The sequence below is a fragment of the Bos indicus genome, chromosome 8, assembly GCF_029378745.1.
Source record: "Bos indicus isolate NIAB-ARS_2022 breed Sahiwal x Tharparkar chromosome 8, NIAB-ARS_B.indTharparkar_mat_pri_1.0, whole genome shotgun sequence".
In the NCBI taxonomy this organism is placed as follows: domain Eukaryota; kingdom Metazoa; phylum Chordata; class Mammalia; order Artiodactyla; family Bovidae; genus Bos; species Bos indicus.
The window spans coordinates 62,547,311-62,571,469 of NC_091767.1; the positions used below are offsets into that span (position 1 = coordinate 62,547,311).

The 24,159-nt window shown below is 39.7% G+C and overlaps 1 protein-coding gene across 2 annotated transcripts in view; it reads left to right on the forward strand.

Moving 5' to 3' along the window:
- TDRD7 (tudor domain containing 7) overlaps positions 1-24,159 on the forward strand; it is a 144,754-nt gene that overhangs the window by 45,718 nt on the left and 74,877 nt on the right. For both annotated transcript variants that reach the window (XM_070794795.1, XM_019966247.2), the window contains exons 5-8: positions 619-692; positions 3,006-3,223; positions 16,987-17,573; positions 23,860-24,046. In XM_070794795.1, coding sequence (XP_070650896.1) covers positions 619-692; positions 3,006-3,223; positions 16,987-17,573; positions 23,860-24,046 — 1,066 coding nt within the window. The remainder of the gene's footprint in view (positions 1-618; positions 693-3,005; positions 3,224-16,986; positions 17,574-23,859; positions 24,047-24,159) is intronic.

Genomic DNA, 24,159 nt, shown 5'->3' on the forward strand with positions numbered 1-24,159 from the left:
TATAAGCACTCTATTATTTTACTTATCTTGTCCAACTATGTTGTACCTGTATAACACATTTCAGTACCTGGTAATGCAAGTCTTCCATTTTTTAGTTACATTCAAAAATATTCTTTATGTTCAACTGTTTATTCTTCACATAGCTTTCTTTGTTTTGTATTGCTAGTTTCTTAATGCGTCTGTGTGCTCAGTTGTGTCTGACTCTTTGCAACCCCATGAACTGTAGCCCACCAGGCTCCTCTGTGCAATTTTCCAGGCAAGAATACAGCAGTAGGTTGTCATTTCCTTCTCCAGGTTATCTTCCGGACCCAGGGATTGAACCTGAGTCTCCTGCATCTCCTGCATTGCAGGTGGATTCTTTACCCACTGAGCCATTGGGGAAATGTGACTTCCAAGTTTTTTTTAAATTACTAGTTTAAATTCAACCTTTAATATACTTTCCTTCAGTGAATATGAAAGCTGATACAAGGTATCATTTTAATTTTCCCCTTTTGAAATACTTTAGTGACTTATTTTGCTGCTCAATGCCACAGAAACTTTAAATGGAAAGTATAGCGTTTGAAACTTGGTACTGACTTTGCCCTTTGAATTTTAATTTACCTTTGTTTTATACCTTAGGTTTAGCCCAAAGGCATCCCTTCCGCCACGTTTTCAGATGCATCTGTCAAGAACCTGTACTAAGGAAATGAGTGGTATGTTTTCTAAACATTATTTTTATGATACATTATGGCTTCTGGAGCCTCAGAACCCTAAGAAGAGTGTCTAGTGGTGGCTTTTGACATTGGTTCTCACCTTCTCCCACTTGTAATATATCTCTCCTCCTCTCTTTTCTGATTTCTTTAAGTTATGAATTGTAGTGATCTAAAGACAAAGTAATACCTCCAAGGGTATCATTATTGTTCTTACTTGAGGCTTTCCTCGTACCAGACCTGTTCTGTCACTTCCGCTTGTTACCTACAGAGATCCTTGTGTCCCTTGTCACTCTCACTCATTAGAGAGTAAGATTTAAAGCACATAAATAGGGGACTTAACTGAAAAAATAGTTTCAGTTACTCATAAAATACTTTCACATACTTAACACTAAGTGAAAACTGGGCTCATAAACTGTGTGCAGTGACCGTAAGCATCTAAATATGAATATATACAATCCAAAAGGACAATAAAAGACAGAATAAAGTTGAAGAATCTGAAGATCAGAAGTGCACACACTTGTCTTCTCCAACTAAAGTGTAAATCCCTTGCTGTTAGACCCACCGGAGGAATACATGGTTTTCAGAATTAGTACTTATACTGCATGAAATTCATGTAGTTTTAAATGATTTGCTGCTTTACATGTGATTCTTACTGAGTTGAAATCATTTTTTCCATAGGAATGTATCTCCAGTATTTCTCATGAAAATTGATGGAACAGTTTGATTTTTTTCTTTATCAATTATATTTACATATGCATTTTCTGAAAAATGACCACTTGGTAAAGCCACATACCCTTTAGAGGTTGTAAATCCTTTTAAATTAGAATAAGCTTTTTCTGCAGAACCAAGAGGACTTGTTTCAGGAGGATTACGATTCACCCAGGGGCTCGTTGAATAACCTCATACACATAACCTCTTCTAATTGCTGGCAGCCTAGATTACTTCCTTGATTTGTTGAACAAAAGGCACAGAAACTTAAATAACTCCAGTAGCCCCATGGAGCAGGTGCATTTGCAGACTCCAACTACATGCCAACTGCTGACTCTCTCTTTAAGGGAGGGACTGGCCAGTTCCAAGAAACTCATCTTTTCCTTCTTCCTGGTTCTTTTATATACATTATTTGGGAAGAACTTTATAAATTAACTGTGCCTTTGATAGGAAACATGTGGAAATCCTGGACCTTCTATTGGCTGAGCCAAGCTAAGTCTCAGCAAAGGGCAGTTCTCATGCCAGGTGGGTAAGGCAGAGTCAGCATCCAGCCATCCTCAAGGAATCTCTCTCTCTTCTGTTTCCTAGCATCCTCAGAGGCCAGCATCCCCAAACCAGCCTAAGTGTCTCTACAAGCCAGTTTTTAAAATAAGATAAAGTAAAAAAGTAAAAATTGAATCCCACCAGAAATACTGTATGATTAAGATATGAACATATTTTGTTTATAGATGGTAATTTTTTATATACTCTGGTCTGTATCCCAGTAAAATTTTAAAAAGGTGTGGAATGAATTTCGTAGTTCTTCCAGAAATGTCAGCTATTGTGGACACTTAAATTAAGATATTAACTCAGGTATTCTAAGTTTTAAATAAAAAATAAATGTAAGAGAGCTAGCCAAAGCTCTGTAATATTCACTTACGTAAAATAAATGACTTGTTTTGGGGAAATAAAAGCAAATCATTAATAGTTATCTGTGGGCACCAGATGTTCTATTTATGTTCGTAAACTGAGGCTAGGATGTTTATTACACATGCATCAATTTTTGAACTTTTGCTTAGTGCTGAATTATTTTTTCTTATTAATAAAGGACATATTCATCATGTCTTAAAACCTGGAGAGTTGTTTATTTTTTATAAAGTGTTTCTTTGATCTTACTATTAAGGCATTATCCTTACACTTTGTAAAATACAGCTTTAAATTTAGCATTACACGACTGAGCGACTGAACTGAACTCAACTGATATACTATTATTGTCTAAAGTTTAACCTTTCTTGGTTGCAATTGGAAAATAATTGGTTAAATAATTTCATTATTCATTATGGAGCAAACATCATCCTGATGTTTAAATTAAACTGTGACATATCCTTGCTAAATAAAGGGGCTAGGTTCCCTCTCTGAGTGGCCACTGACCTTCCTGATTATTTCAGGATTAAAACTCAGAATGAAGTTGTTATGGTCCTGCTCTCCTAATCCTGTTCCCTTTGAAGTCCCTTAACCCCCACAAGCCTGAAGTACAACAAAGCCTAAAGACACAAATACTAGATAATAGGGATAATCTGAAATGTTAAGCATTCTGGTTAATTCTATCATTTTTTTAATTTAAAGATAATTTAAATCAGGCTGTTGAAAAACCAAATGTCACGCCTCCTGCCTCTTACACTTATAAAATGGATGAGGTTCAAAACCGCATAAAGGAAATACTAAACAAGCATAGCAATGGCATTTGGATATCTAAGCTTCCACATTTTTACAAAGAATTATATAAAGAAGAACTAAATCAAGGAATTTTACAACAATTTGAACACTGGCCTCATATTTGCACGGTACGTTTCTTCTTATTCTTCCCTCTTGATGCCTCCTCCCTGCCCCACTTTCAGATTTTAAGTTATTAGTCATATCATCTTTTATTTGGGGAGCACGAAGTACTTTACATAATATTGCTTCATTAATCTTTTATCACTAAGATGAACACATATGAGTTCTTATTTATATGAGAAATACATCTAGGTTGAGAGCTGTGTGTGTGTTGTTATTGCTGTGTATTTAATATATGATCATATATATATACACACATAAATATATATACACACCGTTTAGTATTGAACTGTTACCAGTAGATACTGATGGCTTTGTCATTTTAATAATTTGAACTTAACTGCTAATAGAACATTTTTTGTTGGCCTCAAATTTTATATGCTTGTTCCTGAGCATTTTTAAAGACATTCAGCTGAACAGATTTTAGTTATTTTGGCTAATTATTTATAGAATACCTTTAAAAAATTAATGTAGAATTCAGATTTTAAATTTTTAAAAGCTCCTTTGAAGAAAAAAATTGAAAAGTGAACTAACATCAATTTTCATGCCTGTTCCTACTTGAGAGTCTATTATAATAAAATGATGGATCAGAGTAGTTTATCAGAAATCTTAGTTCAGCCAGAGAGAGAGAAAACTAGCTTCCTAAAGGTAAATAACTAATCTTTAGATATTTCTCTTTTTTAATATAATTATTTATTTTTGGCTGCACTGGGTCTTCGTTGCTGCTCGCAGGCTTTTCTCTGGTTGTGGCGATTGGGGTCTGCCCTCTAGTTGCAGTGCACAGGCTTCTCATTGCTATGGCTTCTCTTGTTGGGAGCACGGGCTTTAGGCGCCTGGGCTCAGTAGTTGTGGTACATGTGCTTACCCCACAGCAGTGGAATCTTCCCAGGGCAGGGATCAAACCCACGTCCCCAGTATTGACAGGCAAATTCCCAAACACTAGACCACCAAAGAAGTCCCTCGATGTTTCTTAATGCTATTTACATAGACTATATTCAACAAAATAACTTCTAAATAGTAGCATTAGCTTTACTTGGTGCTTCCAAGCTTATAGAATTAAATATGCATGACAATTATTATTTGACACAGGGCTTTCATTTCTTTAACTTAATACATATTTTGGTTCCCAACGCTGGGTGCAGTATGGGCCACTCCCTCTTATAAGCACCTGGCCTAAAGACAGCATGTATTTTTATAACCACTGCTTCCTCTAGGGCACTAACACCTGCTCCGGTCCCGTGGGCTTTCCAGACAAGGGTTATGTGTCCATCCATCCATCCATCCATCTATCCATCTTGTTTGTTCTTACATCATTCACTCTACACCTGCAGGTACCAGGCAGTGCCTTAGGTACTGAGACCACCTTAGGGCAATGTAATATGCTGATGAATACACAGTGTAAAGTGAGAAAACAAGAAATACCAAACTCTGGAAATATGGCTATTTCCCTCCCTATAAAGTCAAGAATGATCATAAGAATGTTATCCTTGATTTATGTTGAATATGGGGTTTGTTCTTGTAGTAGGAATTTCTAAGGTCGCTATTCAATTTATTCCATTTTTATTCTTTTCTGGGAAAAATATTCTTACTGGATGAAGGCTGAGCAGCATTGAGGAACCTCTCAGGTTTCCATAATCTAAAGGAGACTTTTGAGGATTTACCAGGCTGCTCCATCTGAAGGTTCAGGGCCTGGAGCTTCTTCTTGAAATGCATATGGTTCTTTTATTTTTTAAATCCATAGATATTCATGAACTTATGTTTTCAGTGAACTTTAAGTCCTCTTATTGTGAAGATACACGTATAACTCACTATTAAGTTTCCGAAAAGAAGTTATCTTTGGAGTAAAAGAACTTTAAACTAACTTCACAGATTCTTCTTAATGTAGTATATTTCTGGTTGATGGTTCCCTAGTAGCTCAGACAGCAAAGAGTCTGCCTGCAGTGCAGGAGACCCGGGGTTTGATCCCTGGGTTGGGAAGATCCTCTGGAGAAGGGGATGGCAACCCACTCCAGTGTTTTTGTCTGGGAAATCCCATGGACAGAGGAACCTGGTGGACTACAGTCCATGGGGTCGCTAAGAGTCGGGCACGACTGAGCGACTTCACTTTCACTTTTCACTTTCATGCATTGGAGAAGGAAATGGCAACCCACTCCATGTTCTTGCCTGGAGAATCCCAGGGACGGGGAGCCTGGTGGGCTGCCGTCTATGGGGTCGCACAGAGTCGGAGACGACTGAAGCGACTTAGCAGCAGCAGACATATAAAGTAGTAAGGATGAGAATTTCTCTCCCAAAGCCATAAATTTAGCTACACAAATACTAGTTAGTATCATGCAGTTTAAAACAAACTAATCAAAAAAGTGAAGAAAGTGTTAGTTGCTCAATAGTGTACTACTCCTTGCAACCCCCATGGACTGTAGCCCACCAGGTTCCTCTGTCCATGGGATTTCCCAGACAAAAACACTGGAGTGGGTTGCCATCCCCTTCTCCAGAGGATCTTCCCAAAAGTCTACAGACCCTCAAAATTTCTTTTGCCAGGATTGCAGGTGACAGAATACCTGTCTCTTTGATGTTAAAACTTTACCTAAAATAGGTGGTTTCCTACTAAATTTCAGGTGCTAAAATAATTTTTAATTTTTTGGTTGCTCAAATGCATCTTTGTTGCATGATTATTTCTGTCTAGGCAATGAGGGTGGAACATGAAGCAGAAATAAAATTTTATCTTTCTTATCTCCATGCTGCTTCTCTCAATTTTAATAGGACTGTTTAGATGTAATCACTATCAGTTGTCAGGTGTGAGAAATTGATTAGTGAATTGTGTCAAGAATGACAAAACTGCCAGTTTTAATGAGACCTATCAGTACTTTTCAAAATGGTCTTTTTAGTAGCCTGATTTTTTTTTAACAGACTGCTGGTAAATAGTTTGAAAATGTTATACCATGGTCAGTTTTAGACAGTTTTAAATAGCTACACCATGATTATTTTCCCTTTCTTCTGACTTCTTGCTTTTCACCTTGCTGGAAAGCAAGAACACTGATAGAATGCCCACGGCTGATTCTACTGCAAATAGGTCAGACAGGTTAGAACACACTACAGTGCAGAAATTTTAGGGTGAGAAAGACTTAGTGATATGTATCTTCATATGGCTTGTTGTGTAACTGAAGAAGAAATCTGAGTGCACTGTATTTCTTTCTTTTTTTTAAAAGTGCTTTCTCTCCCAGTCATATAAAATATTCCATATAAAAGTAGTGAAAAATAAAGTTATAAAAGAAATAAATAAATATTGGGTCCAATACTAACAATAAACCAGACACACCTGAGCTTTGCCCTTCTGGAACTTAAGGAACTTTTCCCTGCCCAACAGGGAAAATAAGCAATGAGCAAATAAGGGTAAGCCTGCAACTGTTATGAAGGAGAAATGTAGGGTGCTAAGGAAACATGTAAACAGGAGGGTGTGGCATTGTCAGCCAAGTCAAGAAAAGCTTCCCAGAGGAGGTAGCTGTTACACAAAAATTTCAAATCTTTTGACAATGATTGTTGAATACCAGAGATTTTGTTGAAATCCTACATTTTCTGAAACATGGGTGGCAAGAGAAACCTCTCCATTCCTGCATGACATGGAGTATCTGTCTTCAGTGCCTTGCCTGAAGCTATGTGGAGAGCTAGGGGGTGGGTGGGGACTGCTTTAGAGCCAGACAGGAACAGATGCATTTAGCTGAGAAGACTCTGCTGGTTCTTCAAAGGCCTATCAGAGGAGCACTGGGGGTAGCTTCAAGATAGTGGGAAGCATTCTGAGTTCAGCTAGAAGCACATCAAGCCTTGATCACAGAACATAACATTAGTGAATAATAACATGATATGAATGAGAAAAATACCTAATGATGCTAATTATTCATGCTTTTACAAAAAGGTTTTACTGTTAGTCTGTATTTTATATGTCATTTTTTGTTTGTTAGAAATCACTGAGCTTTAAGTCATTTAGTCCTTCTAATACCTCAGACTTAAAAATTTCTGAAGTTCTGGATTGCAATTTCTGTAATATCAAAGGTGGCAACAGCAGTTGTGCCACTTACATACTTCTGTACGTTCAGGAATTTGTCTCAACTTTAATTATGATAATTAATTACATAAAATAAAGCACCCGTCAGCCCATGCAAAATGAATTGCCTCTTTTTTAAAAGCCTGGATATGTCTGTGTAAAAAATACCTTGAATTCTAAGGAAGTGAACATAAATGAAACAGCAGTGATGTATCCTCAGCTTTAACAGTATTGATACAATCTATATGGCCATTCCAGCAGAAGCAGCACTGAGAAGTAAAGCCAGGACTTGAAAGTACAGCCATAATAGCGAATTGGAATCCAGTATCTTTTCTGACTTTTCATCAGTAAAAAGAAACACACAATGGAGACATTGGAACAGTTTTAAAATTTAAATTCAGTGACCATCTGAGTAGGAGAAAGATAAAATTGCACTGCAGTGAAATCAGAATAGGACACTTGGGGAGTAATGTGATGTTGCTGTTCCAGAACTTGAAACAGAAAACTACCCATAGGCCCAATAATACAATAGAGTTTGGTCTTTGGAGTTTGGTTTTTGCCTTGACCATTTCTTAGTGGTATTACTTTCAGCGTACAGATCAGGGCCTCAGTCTGCTCTAAAATATGACTGTTCTTCCATCTCTTAGAGTTGTTAGAATTAAATTACACAAACTTTATTATAAAAGAGCAGCTGCCAGTACAGTATAGAAACATAGCAGGTATATAGGAAAAGACAGATGTTCTTTTTCCAGGGGCTGCTGCTGCTAAGTTGCTTCAGTCGTATCCAACTCTGTGCCCAGCTTAAATGAAAGCAGGTTAAAACCCACTGGTAAAGCAGAGGCATTACCAGAAAATACTACAAAGGAGCTTCTGTCAATGAAAACAGAGGTAACAAGAAAAAGGACAGAACAAAGCTTAAATTGAAAAATTAGGAGCAGTGGATAAAGAAAATGACATTCTTAGATGAAGTGAATTTCTCCCTTCCTAAAGGAAGGGGGATCCTTTAGGATCCTGCTTCCTGCTCCAGATCCTGCTCCCCCTAGAGTTAATGAGAAGCATATCTAGTACCTGCTTGGCTTAGAATACACAGTGAAAGCCAGAGCTGCCACCCAAGATCATCCCCCAAAGATCTGCACACATTTAACCAGGATAATATTTTCCTGGGGAGACCTGTGAACAAGTGCTGAGCCTCGGGCCATGCTAAAGGAAAACAGCTTGAAATTGATCCAAATACAAATGATTGTAGTCAACATCAGTGTGAAGTCCTTAGTAGGAAAGGGGTGAGAGTGAAAGAGTATTGACCTTGAAATATATAATGTCTATAAAACTACTCACCCTAGGTGGTGGAAAAAGAGTTTTTCTGGGTAGATGGTCTGTGAACAGATAGGGCAGTCTTTTACCTTTTACCTTTCCCTTTGATTAACTCTGTGGAATATACCACAAACACCTGTACTTTCTTAAACAGAAGTGACTAAAAATTAACATTTTCTGAACTATCCTGGGCAGAGTGTGAGCCTCTACAGGGGAGGGTGGCAGAATGGTAGGGGTAGGCTCTACCCCTGTAGAGCCTCTACAGGGGTAGGTGGTCTGGAATGGTAAGTTGGGTATTAACTCATCTCCGTGTATTATACAGTGTGAAGTATAAGCCCCACCCACTGCCCTTAGAGGCTTCAGATCTTAACCTATCAGTTTTTTCTTCACTGGGGACCATTTCCTCATCTCTTTCTCAATTGACCAACCTTTCCAGAACTTCTCAGCTTTAACACAAAAAGCCTGAGCTCTGTAGGAGGTCATCAACCAGTCTGTCTTTCTGTGAACTGGCTAATCGTAGGTGCAGGCTTCTTGTCAAGGACTCTTTGATGTTTTAGTTATTGCTAGGTACCCAGGGGTCTTTACTCCCTGCTGAAATTGAATTTTTTAATTGGTTTGCTTTTGAATTACAAGCCATTGCTAATACTTGGGATGCTGGAAGGCAGGTCTCCAGGTGAATGTGATTTATCATCAGTTGAGTTCAGTCGCTCAGTCATGTCTGACTCTTTGCGACCCCATGGAATGCAGCACGCCGGGCTTCCCTGTCCATCACCAACTCCCAGAGCTTGCTCAAACTCATAACCATTGAGTCGGTGATGCCATCCAACCATCTCATCCTCTGTCATCCCCTTCTCCTCCTGCCTTCAATCTTTCCCAGAATCAGGGTCTCTTCCAGTGAGTCAGTTCTTCGCATCAGATGGCCAAAGTATTGGAGTTTCAGCTTCAGCATCAGTCCTTCCAATGAGTATTCAGGACTGATTTCCTTTAGAATTGACTGGTTTGATCTCCTTGCAGTTCAAGGGACTCTCAAGAGTCTTCTCCAACACCACAGTTCAAAAGCATCAATTCTTCGGCACTCAGCTTTGTTTATAGTCCAACTCTCATATCCATACATGACTACTGGAAAAACCATAGCTTTGACTAGATGGACCTTTGTTGGCAAAGTAATGTCTCTGCTTTTTAGTATGCTGTCTGGGTTGGTCACAGCTTTTCTTCCAAGGAGCAAGTAAGTGCCTTTTGATTTCATGGCTTCAGTCACCATCTGCAGTGATTTTGGGGCCTCGCCTCCCACCCAAAAAAAGTATGTCACTGTTTCTATTTTTTCTCCATCTATTTGCCATGAAGTGGTGGGACTTGATGCCATGATCTTAGTTTTCTGAATGTTGAGTTTTAAGCCAACTTTTTTACTCTCCTCTTTCACTTTCATCAAGAGGCTGTTTAGTTCCTCTTCGTTTTCTGCCGTAAGAGTGGTGTCATCTGCATATCTGAGGTTATTAGTATTTCTCCCAGAAATCTTGATTCCAGCTTATGCTTCATCCAGCCTGGCATTTCACATGATGTTCTCTGCATATAATAAGCAAGGTGACAATATCCAGCCTTGATGTACTCCTTTCCCTATTTGGAACCAGTCTGTTGTTCCATGTCCAGTTCTAACTGTTGCTTCTTGACGTGCATACAGATTTCTCAGGAGGCAGGTAAGTTGGTCTGGTGTTCCTGTCTCTTTAAGAATTTTCCACAGTTTGTGATGATCCACACAGTCAAAGGCTTTGGCGTAGTCAGTAAAGCAGAAGTAGATGTTTTTCTGGAACTTCTTGCTTTTTCTGTGATCCAAAGGATGTTGGCAATTTGATCTCTGGTTCCCCTGCCTTTTCTAAACCCAGCTTGAACATCTGGAAGTTCTCAGTTCACACACTGTTGAAGCCTGGCTTGGAGAATTTTTTTTAATATATAAATTTATTTATTTTAATTGGAGGTTACTTACTTTACAATATTGTATTGGGAGAATTTTGAGCATTACTTTGCTAGCCTGTGAGATGAGTGCAGTTGTGTGGTAGTTAGAACATTCTTTGGCATTGCCTTTCTTTGGGATTGGAATGAAAACTGACCTTTTCCAGTCCAGTGGCCACTGTTGAGTTTTCCAAATTTGCTGGCATATTGAGTGCAGCACTTTAACAGCATCATCTTTTAGGATTTGAAATAGCTCCTTTTTCCTATTTATTGGATAGTGATTTATCATACTGTCTCAGGTTTGTATTGAGTGGTACCCATATAAAGTGAAATTTAGAACATAATTTAAAATCTTCAACACAAAGAAACCACTACCCAATGGAAACAAAGCTGTGGTTGAATAAGACCCATACAACTGCTTTGAAAACTTTGATTTAAGTGAACAGTACCAACTCTGTTACAGAATCCCAAAGAAAATTCTAATTCCATTTGAAACAGTAAATTTACCTTAGCAACCCATGCTGCAGAGTTAGCAGGTGAATCTTCATAGACTCAAAGGAGTTTGGCTTCAAGAACTTTACAGCACAGGTAAATTAGGAAGAAGTGAAGACTTCTTAGTATTAAGAGATAATTTCTAGGCATATAGGATGAAAGCTTTTGTGTTTTGAATGTGCAGAGCTTCTGAAGAAGTTGAAGTTTTAAATCCTTGGGTCTCATACCTACCAAACCTAATCTGTCAACTCCAAACTTACAGAAACTCAGGGATGTGAGAGAAGTATCTCATTCAAGTTGTGATTCCAAATGAGACAGAAATCAAATAAATACAATGGACTTGTGGAAACAGAATGTTTAAGACATGTTAGATTCTAGAATATTCTAATGATCACCAGAGGAGATCATGTTAGTTCCCAGTAATGGGACTCGTGATATTTGGAGTGGATATCCAAAACCAAAGAAAGAATGTAGGGCCCAAAACAAAGAAAATGTAGAGGAGAATGGCAGGATTATGGTCCTGAGTATTTAGAACAGGAGGCATTTTGAGCCCCTCCTCAGGTATGTACCTGAATCAAGTAGACTAAAGGAACTAGAAGTTGTAAAAGCACCCTCTTGAGAGATCCAGTGGGAATGTTTAGCAGCTGGTTATCACACTAAGGAAATAATAATAGCCGTGTTTCAAGTAGCAGTTGACTTACCTTGGTCATTTGTGAAGGCCAGAAGACAGCTATTCTATTTGTTTACAATAGAACATGTAAATCTGGTAAGATGTACCCAAGCACAGTGAAGAGTGGACACCATACTGTAACCACATTCCCACAATTTCTTGCCTTTGGAGAGATTCTCATAGGCTGGGGACAGGTAATAGGTGTATTTTCTAAGGCAGTTGACTAGCAAATTAAAAAAAAGACACATGCTTTGGAGGACAGATGGTGATCACATTGGAATTCCTGAGAAAAACAAATTTTCACTTCTATAAAAAATTTAAGACTTTAAGTTGGAAAAATTATATTTGTCTTAAATTACATATATTTTTAAAAATATGAGTTTCATGATTTTTTTCCTTTGAGTGATCTTTCAGCCATTCCCCAAAGATTGGCTAATGAAGTATGTGGACAGGGAATATTTTCCATGTCACTAAATTATCCATGAATATTTGTCTAACGTGTTGAAGGACCTCTGAATCAACTCCAGTTAAGTGTCAGGTTCAGTTCCTAAAGTCAGGCCTATGTTTAACCTTAGTAAATGCTAATTTGAATTTAGGGAGGCCAAGTCACTAGCCAACAAAGTGGATTTAGGCATATAACCAACCTTCTAGAGATCAAAAAGAAGTCAGTAAGAACTGGAAAGTGCCTGCAATTCAAGGAACTAGTAATTTTGGGGATTGGCAGTGGTGGGATAGAGTATCTACCTTAAACAATGAAAATAAAACTGCTGAGGAAACAAGGATACCTTCTAGATTAGATGATTCTTTGGCTATTTGTATTTTGGATAAACTCAGGCTTATTGGTCAAAAATCTCTTTGATGGGCTGACTGGCAAAGCTTAATATAAATGCTCCAGATGGAGCCCTGGAAGCTTCCTACTTAAAGGTGATTTTTAAACATTAGTCTTGAATAAAGACCAGAAAAATGTGACTTCTCCTCTTGCCCTGAACAAATTCACATCAAGTGGACCAAATATTCATAACTTCTGTTAAGACAGTAAGCCCTAGTTGGAAGAACTCAGTGTATTGGTCATGTTTAGAGGTCATGCTTAGAGCTTTGACAAAGTACATTGTTAGGTAATTGGTTCTGATTACATCTGGAGCACAGATGGGAATGGAAGCTTTGGGACCAAGAGTGAGGAAGGCTAGTAAACAAACATTGAAGTAACTCATATTCCCAGTTAACTCATTGGAAACAAAAGGATCATAAAGCTAAAGACCTATTATCCTCATTTGGATCAGAAGAAGCTATATCAACAGTTGGTCATGGGGCTAGTGAGAATTATTTTAGAAATGTAAGATGGGCTATATTCCACTGAAATTAGCCTCTCCATCTGGCGAGAGAGTTCCAGAAAAATATCTACTTATGCTTTATTGACTACATCAAAGCCTTTGACTGTGTGGATCACAACAAACTGTGGAAAATTCTTCAAGAGAATACCAGACCACCTGACCTGCCTCCTGGGAAATCTGTATGCAGATCAAGAAGCAACAGTTAGAACTGGACATGGAACAACAGACTGGTTCCAAATCAGGAAAGGAGTACGTCAAGGCTGTATATGTCACCCTGCTTATTTAACTTATATGCAGAATACATCATGAGAAATGCTGGACTGGATGAAGCACAAGCTGGAATCAAGATTGCTGGGAGAAGTATCAATAACCTCAGATATGCAGATGACACCACCCTTATGGCAGAAAGCAAAGAGGAACTGTAGAGCCTCTTAATGGAAGTGAAAGAGAAGAGTGAAAAAGCTGGCTTAAAACTCAACATTCAGAAAATGAAGATCATGGCATCCAGTCCCATCAGTTCAGTTCAGTCGCTCAGTCGTGTCTGACTGTGCGACCCCATGAATCGCAGCACTCCAGGCCTCCCTGTCCATCACCAACTCCCAGAGTTCATCCAGACTCACGTCCATCGAGTCAGTGATGCCATGCAGCCATCTCATCCTCTGTTGTCCCCTTCTCCTCCTGCCCCCAATCCCTCCCAGCATCAGAGTCTTTTCCAATGAGTCAGCTCTTCGCATGAGGTGGCCAAAGTACTGGAGTTTCAGCTTTAGCATCATTCCTTCCAAAGAAATCCCAGGACTGATCTCCTTCAGAATGGACTGGTTGGATCTCCTTGCAGTCCAAGGACTCTCAAGAGTCTTCTCCAACACCACAGTTCAAAAGCATCAATTCTTCAGTACTCAGCCTTCTTCACAGTCCAACTGTCACATCCATACATGACCACAGGAAAAACCATAGCGTTGACTAGACGGACCTTTGTTGGCAAAGTAATGCTTCTATTTTTAATAAGCTGTCTAGGTTGGTCATAACTTTTCTTCCAAGGAGCAAGTGTCTTTTGATTTCATGGGTTCAGTTACCATCTGCAGTGATTTTGGAGTCCAAGAAAATAAAGTCTGTCACTGCAAGGAGATCCAACCAGTCCATCCTAAAGGAGATCAGTCCTGAATACTCACTGTAAGGACTCATGTTGAAGCTGAAACTCCAATACTTTGGCCACCTGATGCGAAGAACTGACTCATTTGAAAAAACCCTGATGCTGGGAAAGATTGAAGGCACAAGGAGAAGGGGATGACAGAGGATGAGGTGGTTGGATGGCATCACCGACTCAATGGACACGAGTTTGAGTAAACTCTGGGAGTTGGTGATGGACAGGGAGGCCTGGCATGCTGCATTCCATGGGGTCCCGAAGAGTCAGACACGACTAAGTGGCTGAACTGAACTGATCCACTTTAGTGAAGTTGTTGCAGAGAGTTGAGAAGATGCTGCTAGGTGAAGACTGGAGAAGGGTTTTAAGATGGACCCAGAAGGCTCAAGTGACTTGGATAATGGAGGATTGCCATGTCTAACTCTAAAATTATACAAACTGGGATTCTGCATGATAAGTGAATAACTCATATAAAAATAGAATTCTGGTTTATTTTTTGCCTTTTCTCAAAAAGTATGTTTTTCAAACTTTCTCTGGATACCCGATCTGTGTTCATGTATCTTAAGTGTCTTAAAGCACAACGAAGATTGGCATTTTAAGGTACCATATGTTAAAACATGAGTCTCTAGAGAGGTGGGCTAACCATTGAGAGCAAGATGAGGAGTGTCCCAGATATTTGTGTTTCTGGCCTTAACATTAGGGACACATCTAGACTGTCTAGAGTACCATCTCGAGTGTCTCATAGTGTCAGCAGGAGTCCACCAGTGATGACAGGGAATGCCTACAGATGCTGAACACAGACTATATTACTTCTGCTTTCGTTGATGTTTCAAGTTTGTCAGGCATGTATCTTTCCCACATCTTAAGCACACATGGGCAGAAGAATGAGGAGGAAAACCTAACATTTTACATGTATATTAGCATTCTTAAGATCTCCTCTTAGGTGTTATCTAGAATATAGCAAGATTAAAAGGAATCTAATTTAATATTAAATTGACTTATGTCTTTTGACTTACTAAAACTCTTCTCTGGTAATAAGAAGATACCTTCTTTATGCATACATACAATTGACCCTTGAACAACATGGGGGTTAGGGGCACCAACCTTATGTACAGTTGAAAACCCTTTTATAGCCTTACATCCCTCCATATCCACACTTGCCACATGTATTAGGCAGCGTTTGCCCCTGAATTTTCACAGTGGAGATGCCATTCACACACCATCGAATGCATTTAAATTTATTTTATTTATTTATCTTTGGCTGTGCTAGATCTACACGATTGCTATGGATTGTGTAGTACTCTAATGCATATTTAGTGAAAGAAATCTGCATGTAAGTGGACCTGTGAAGTTCAAACCTGTGTTATTCAGGGGCAAACTGTATTTATGGTCTCTCTTCCTAAGTATTATATAGAAAATTAGTAAATGAAGTCAATGTTATTTACTGACAAGCTACCTACCCAGCATACTTTAATAGTCTGTTCTTTTGGGAGAAGAGGGTATTTCTCATAAGCTTCCATTATCACCTTAGTGGTCTGGGTAGCCTCCTAAGGGCTTAAATTTCAGCTAAGGAATAGGTAAATAGGATCTGACAAAATAGAAAATTTTCAAAGGGCTGTGCATACTAATTTCTGTGTAATCAGAAGTTGAGAAACTTTCTGTTAAGGACCAAGTCGTAAGTATTTTAGGTTTTGCAGGCCATGAGCTATGTGACTGTCACCCACAGTCTGGCACAACTATTTGACTCTGCCATTGGAGTGCAAGAGCAGCTATGTGCACTACATAGAGCCTGGCTGGGTGCCAATAAAACTTTGTTGATGTACACTGAATTTCACTTTCATGTCACAAAGTAATTCTTTTCATTTTTTCCAGCAATTTAAAAATGGAGGGACTTCCCTAGCAGTCCAGTGGTTACGACTCTGTGCTTCCACTGCAGGGGGTGTGGGTTCGATCCCTGGTTGGGGAACTAAGATCCCACATGCCATACAGTGAGGCCAAAATAAATAAATAAATAAAAGAAACACCTTTAAAAAAGTAGAAAAGGCATTCTTAGGTCACAGACTAGGCAAGAACAGGTGGCTTGAGGCATTGGGCTGTAGCCTATAGTGTGTGACCCCTGGTCTAGAAGTAGACAGGCTTAGAACTTGGGGAAATGGTACCATGCATGTTTTTCTTCTCCTCCTTCTCTTACATTAGGAGATGCCATCATGCCATGCCTCTCTGGAATGTTGCAAAAAGAATATTAGATACAAATGCTGGGCATTTTTAAGTCTTGTTCATTAGAGGGGCAATACTTGTAGTTCTTTCTAGTGTGGTGGTTGGAAAAAGTATTCCTTACCTCTAGAGTGACCTTTTTCTACAAAATAAAAAGCTGAGGGTTTTCTCAGGATATTGCAGGAAGGAGAGAGCTAGCACTTCATTTTTGCCTGAATATTTCCAGCTTTCTTCCCAGTGGTTTATTCCTGACAGTCCTGATATCTTTCCATGGTTTCATTCCTCCTCATATTCTGTCAATTTTCTAAGCTGTTGCTTTGGATTTGTCAGAGGGAATGAGGTGAGATGTGGTGTACAAGGCAGAAGCACCTGTGGTTTCCTAGGGTTGTTGGAAGTCAGGTGCTTCACAGGGAGATCCATATTATTTAATTTCCTTGCCTCTTTCTGAAATGCGGTGGACAATCATGTTCACAAGTAAAGGCAGTGATTGAGAAGAGTAAAATGTACACTTTTGTGTTCTCTTCATTAATTTGAAAAGTGTTTTTCTCAAAGTTAAAATGCATTCATGTGTTTTCACATTGTTTATAGCCATTAAAATATCTGTAATTTGCTTTATTTAAAAATTTCAGGTGGAAAAACCTTGCAGTGGTGGTCAGGATTTACTTCTGTATCCAGCTAAGAGAAAGCAGCTTTTGAGAGGTGAACTGAACGCTGAAAAAGTGCCTCCATCCCCACTACCTGCTCCAAAACAAATACCACCACTCAAAGGGTGTCCAGCAGTTATGCCAGGAGACTTTAAAGAGAAAGTTGCAGAGCTGTTGGTGAAATACTCAAGTGGTCTTTGGGCCAGTGCACTCCCGAAAACATTTGAGGACATGTACAAAGTGAAATTACCCGAGGATGCCTTAAAAAATCTTGACTTGCTTTCTGACGTATGCACCGTAGACTACATTTCTGGAAATCCCCAGAAGGCCATTCTCTATGCTAAACTTCCATCGCCCGCTGACAAAATCCTAAAGGATGCAGAGCAAGCACATGGCAATTATGATATCAAGTCTACGGTTGAACAAGAATATTTGCAGATAGAAGAAAACATTGCTGAAAGTACGGACACCTTTATGGAGACTGTGACAATTCCTCCGTTAATCATTCCAACTGAGACATCACCATCAGTCTTGGTGGTTGAACTGAGCAACACAAATGAAGTGGTTATCAGGCAAGTTTATTTTCTAATTCTTTAGAATCCTGGTAAAGATCTCCAGGAGAAGGAAATAGCAACTCACTCCAGTATTCTTGCTTTGGAGAATTCCATGGACAGAGGAGCCTGGCAGGCTACAGTTCATGGGGTTGCAAAGAGGCAGACACGGCTGAGCAGCTAACACTTTCACTGTCACTACTCTTGCTACTTGGCTTTTCTTCACATGGGTGCTGGTTGAGGAAAAATAATATATTTTAGTTATAAATAGTTATAATGATTCTTAATATTTGTTAAATGTTCAAAATAACTATTTTGGAAGAAAAGATTTCTAATAGTTTTAAAAATTGGAATGATGATATGGTCTGAACCTGAAAAAAAAAATCTATGTCAAAAGCTTAACAGTAACTATATATTAATATGTCAAAAGCAATACCTATCCATAGTAAAAGCAACCACCCACTATGTAGGAAATACTGTTTAATCTGGAATTATGTAGCATTTATGAAAAGTCAGAATAGCCAATCACCACCTTCCTAGTGTAATATCAGATTAGCCCTCTGGTTTCTTGAGCCTTTTGTATTGCCTGGGAGAAGGAATTATTGCTTAAGTGGCTAATGATTATTGAAATTATAAACAGTCCAGTTCCAAGTACTTGATGTGGACTTTGGAGAAAATGTAGACTCAGTTCAGTTCAGTTGCTCAGTTGTATCTGACTCCTTGCAACCCCATGGAATGCAGCACGCCAGGGTTCCCTGTCCATCACCAACTCCAGAGCTTGCTCAAACTCATATCCATTGAGTCGGTGAAAAATATGAACCAACCGTCTCATCCTTCTCCTCCCACCTTCAATCTTTCCCAGCATCAGGGTCTTTTCCAGTGAGTCAGTTCTTCACATCAGGTGGCCAAAGTATTGGAGTTTCAGCTTCAGCATCAGTCCTTCCAATGAGTATTCAGGACTGATCTCCTTTAGGATGGACTGGTTGGATTCCCTTGCTATCCAAGGGACTCTCAAGAGTCTTCTCCAACACCACAGTTCAAAAGCATCAATTCTTCAGTGCTCAGCTTTCTTTATAGTCCAACTCTCAAGTCCATACATGACTACTGGAAAAATCATAGCTTTGACTAGATGGACCTTTGTTGGCAAAGTAATGTCTCTGCTTTTTAATATGCTGTCTAGGTTGGTTATAACTTTTCTTCCAAGGAGCCAAGCGTCTTTTGATTTCATGGCTTCAGTCACCATCTGCAGTGATTTTGGAGTCCAAGAAGATAAAGTCTGTCACTGTTTCCATTGTTTCTCCATCTATTTGCCATGAAGGGATGGGTCTGGATGCCATGATCTTCCTTTTTGAATGTTGAGTTTTAAGCCAGCTTTTTCACTCTCTTCTTTCACTTTCATCAAGAGGCTCTTCAGTTCCTCTTCGCTTTGTGCCATAAGGATAGTGTCACCTGCATATCTGAGGTTATCGATATTTCTCCCTGCAATCTTGATTTCAACTTATGTTCATAGCTCAGTTGGTAAAGAATCTGCCTGCAATGCAGGAGAGATCCTGGTTTGATCCCTGGGTTGGGAAGATCTGTTGGAGAAGGGAAAGGCTACCCACTCCAGTATTCTGGCCTGGAGAATTCCACAGACTGTGTAGTCCATGGGGTTGCAAAGAGTCGGACATGACTGAGCGACTTTCACTTTTTTATCCAGCCCAGCATTTCGCATGATGTACTCTGCATATAAGTTAAATAAGCAAGGTGACAGCATACAGCTTTGATGTACTCCATTCCCAATTTGGAACAGTCCATTGTTCCATGTCTGATTCTAACTGTTGCTTCTTGACCTGCATACAATTTTATCAGGAGGCAGGTGAGGTGGTCTGGTATTCCAATCTCTTTAACAATTTTCCACAGTTTGTTGTGATCTACACAGTCAAAGGCTTTAGTGTAGTCAATGAAGCAGAAATGGATGTTCTTCTGGAAATCTGCTTTTTTCCGTGATCCAGTGGATGTTGGCAATTTGATCTCTGGTTCCTCTACCTTTTCTAAATCCAGCTTGAGCATCTGGAAGTTCACGGTTCGTGTACTGTTGAAACCTAGCTTGGAGAATTTTGAGCATTACTTTGCTTGTGTTTGAGACGAGTGCAATTGTGCAGTAGTTTGGATGTTTTTTGGCATTGCCTTTCTTTGGGATTGGAATGAAAACTGACCTTTTCCAGTCCTATGGCCACTGTTGAGTTTTCCAAATTTGCTGGCATATCGAGTGGAACACTTTCACAGTGTCCTCTTTTAGGATTTGAAATAGCTTAGCTGGAATTCCATCACCTCCACTAACTTTGTTCGTAGTGATGCTTCCTAAGGCCCAGTTGACTTTGCACTCAAGGATGTCTGGCTCTAGGTGAGTGATCACACCATCGTGGTTATCTAGGTCATGAAGATCTTTTTTGTATAGTCCTTCTGGGTATTCTTGCCACCTCTTTTTAATATCTTCTGCTTATTTTAAATCCATACCATTTCTGTCCTTTATTGTGCCCATCTTTGCTTGAAATGTTCCCTTGGTATCTCTAATTTTCTTGAAAGATTTCTAAGCTTTACCATTCTATTGTTTTCCTCTATTTCTTTGCATTGATCACCTAGGGAGGCTTTCTTATCTTTCCTTGCTGTTCTTTGGAACTCGGCATTCAGATGTATATATCTCTTCTACTTTGCCTTTTTCTTCTCTTCTTTTCTCTCCTATTTGCAAGGCCTCCTCAGGCAACCATTTTGCCTTTTTGCATTTCTTCTTCTTGGGGATGGTTTTGATCACCGCCTCCTCTATAATGTTATGAATCTCAGTCCCTGGCTCTTTAGGCATTATATCTGTTAGATCTAATCCCTTGAATCTATTTGTCACTTCCACTGTATAATCATAAGAGATTTGATTTAAGTCGTACCTGAATGGTCTAGTGGTTTTCCCTACTTTGTTCAATTTAAGTCTGAATTTTGCAATAAGGAGTTTATGATCTGAGCCACAGTCAGATTCTGGTCTTGTTTTTTATGACTGTACAGAGCTTCTCAATCCAGCTGCAAAGAATATAATCAGTCTGATTTTGGTATTGACCATGTGGTGATGTCCATGTGTAGAATTGTCTCTTGTGTTGTTGGAAGAGGTTGTGTGCTATGACCAGTGCGTTCTCTTAGAAAAATGCTGTTAGCCTTTGCCCTGCTTCATTTTGTTCTCCAAGGCCAAGTTTGCTTGTTACTCCAGGTGACTCTTGACCTCCTACTTTTGCATTCTAGTCCTCTATCATGAAAAGGACATCTTTTTTTGGTGTTAGTTCTAGCAGGTCTTGTAGGTCTTCATAGAGCTGTTCAACTTCTTCAGCATTACTGATTGGGGCATAGACTTGGAATACTGTGATATTGAATGATTTACCTTGGAAATGAACAGAGATCATTCTCTATGTTCCTTGAGCCTTTTGATATCATTGCCTTGGAGAAGGAATTATTGCCTAAGTGGCAAATGATTACTGAAATTATAAAAAAAACAGTCCAGCTCCAGGCACTTGATGTGGACTTTCGGAGAAAATGTATACTATATAGGAAATGAAAGACAGTAATTTTCCCTTTCTGACTTGGGATAAACAATAGGAACCAGTAGAGCTGGATCTCCAGAAGGAACAGCCCAAGGTGTGGCTGTGGATAGACAGACTGGGCAAAGGCTGAAGCAGAACAGGGTCCAGGCTCCTTCAACCAAAATGTCCCTTATGGTGTGGGCTCTCACTCCTCCTCAGGGTCATAGCTGAGCTGGGAAGACCCAAAGAAAGGCCACAAAGAATTGTGGCAAGTTCTTTAATAAAATATTGCAGCAAAACTATTAAAGCTCTTCTATCTGAACAAACAAAGTCTGATAAAGAAGTGAGAATCAAGTATCTTTGAATGTTAAAACTCAAACATGCTGAAGCTTTGTTGAGGTCTGTTTTATATAGGGGTGGTAAATGTATGGAGCTTTTATTTGAAAGGTGAAGTATGGCCTGAGGATAGAAAGAGCTTGCTGAGGGTTTGGCTTCCCACTGTGGGTCAGTGATAAATTGAGGTAAAGGAAGGATGTTGAGGAGCATATTGCTAACATTTACCATGTAACATTATAAAGGAAAAAGTCTAAATCTGCTTCCTTGGAAGGATCCTTGGGTTTGTGTTACCAGTAGTCATTGGGGCTACTTTCAGAGACCAGTCACCCAGCTCTGGACTGGATCAATCATGTGATTTCTTACATTCTTCCCAAGAGTTGGCAGGAATCTGGATCAGTTCCAAGACTTCAGTAGGAGGGTTCCAGTCTATTCCAGGATGATTAGGTCCAGGGTCCTCTGGTTACCTGAATCTGCTTTTTCAGTATGAATTAGAATCCCAGTGTCAGCATTCTGTGTGTTCAGCAGGGTGGCAGGCAACCAGCAAGCATGGTAGGTGATATCTACCCTCGGTTATTGGTATCCCCCAGCTACCCTGAAGACTTAGCAGATCCAGCAGGCTGAGCCTTCTTCTGTACCCATAGCTTTGCCCAGGCAGGCAATAGACTCTGGAAACTGGTAGGCTTATAACTCTCAAAGTTACACAGACGTGCTGTGGCGGGACCCTTAGGTCAAGTATGGGAATCTGTTGTCACCAAGCTCAGAAATTAACTTTGTATAACCTATATTTGTGGCCCACCTAAGTTGGCCTACGTAATCTGGGGTAATGACCTCATTCTTGCCACCACCCACTATTAAACCAGCTGTAACATTACCTCCCTACCCCGCCCAAGGCATGTACCTAGCATCATTCTCTGCTGGTGGCTGCAGAGAGCAAAAGCTGCCTGTGGAGCCCATGCTGCTTCTCACCACCTTCCTCCTTCCTGGCAGGATCCCATGCTAGGCAAACTACCAAACTACCGCTGGAGCCTAGGCCTCTGCCAGTGGAGCATCCAGGACTCCATTGCTACCAGGAGTCCCCATGAGACTCCAAGTCCCAGGAATTGGGCACTCAGGCAGAGATGAAGATGTCCTAGGAGACCCCAGAGCCAAGAGTGCAGCCAGTACCTTAATATTTGTAGAACTCAATAAACAAATGATAGAGTGTGGAGTGAATAATACGCATGTCATATATGGGTTTAAAACAGTCTTTGCCTTCAAAAGAGGCATTATTCCCATTCTGTGTGGGGCTTTTAAAAGCTTCTTTTCTGCTAGTAACAAATAGGTTGACTCTGGTGTTTTCTGCCCTGCTAGTAGTTACCAAGAATATAGGAAGACACTCCTAAAGGAATAGTTTGTTAAAGCTCTAGTAGGACTGTTTGGGCCCCAAGTAGAAGCTGGAACAGTTCAGAAAGCCCTGTTCTTGTGGCATATCCCCCGTCTCCCTGGCCAGGTGACTCTAGTGCTGGTACAGCATAGCTTAAGACTCAAAAGGCTTCATCCCATGGCTGAGATAGCTCCTGTTATAGGAGCCACACTTGATTTGCCAGGTTTTCCATTCTGGAAGGAGGCCTTTGTTGGAATTGTCTCTGAGGACTTAAAGCCAAGGAAACAACAGCCTATTTATGGCAGAAAGGAAAATAGTGAACTGGAACAAGGTGATTGCAGTTGTCAACAGCGGAAAATTATAGAAGGAGGTAGAAGAGTATCCTGAAAAAAATTTTTCTTTAGCAAGCGTACAATTTGAAGAGACATTTATCTAAAACATGTCATCTCTTTAAGGGTATCAGAACTCAGCATTTTGTTGTGATTTGTTAGTAAGTTGGAGGGAGGGGTTGTCACATGATTTTGTTTATTTTCTAGGGTTTGTTTTTCTCTTGGAGAAGTTAAGTTTCATTGGTTTTTCAGAGCTTGAGGTCCATATGCACCTTAGTTAAGGCAGAACTATTAACTAGATTCTCTTCTAAGTAATCCACACAGATCTCCAGCAGCCCGAGTCAGAATCTCAGGTTGATTCCTACTCATCTGGCCTCCTCTGGTGTCTTCCTTTCTACTTTCTCTCTTCCCTTACCTTGAGTCTTCTCTCAGCCTAGACCTCCTCTAAAACTCCTTGACTGTTCACTGTTACATCCACGAGGTCACTGTGTTGTTGTTGAACATTTGCTCTGCTTTGTGATGTGTTGGACTTTGGTCTTGTTTTATGAGCCGCAGTATTGCATTCTCCTTTTTCAAGATATAAATGTTTACTAAATCCACATTCTCCTCCCTGTTGATGTAAGCAAATCTGAGCCTGGCCCCAAAGATAACAGTAGAAAAACAGAGTAATATTAGTGAATTCCTGTAGCTTTCCTTCTTCCAGTTTGCTTTATCTGTGTTCTTTTCCTTTAATTCAGGTACGTGGGCAAAGACTACTCTGCTGCTCAAGAATTAATGGAAGATGAGATGAAGGAGTACTACAGTAAGAATTCTAAGGTCACCCCAGTCCAGACTGTGCAGATTGGCCAGCTGCTGGCTGTAAATGCTGAAGAGGATGCTTGGTTACGAGCACAGGTCATTTCAATGGAAGAGGGCAAGATAAAGGCAAGTATTATGAAGACAAACACATTATTTGTCAAATGAAAATATTGCTTCTAATATGGTATCCTCTAACTGTATTTAGCTTCCTCTGGTAGTTAAAAAGATAATATATGTAT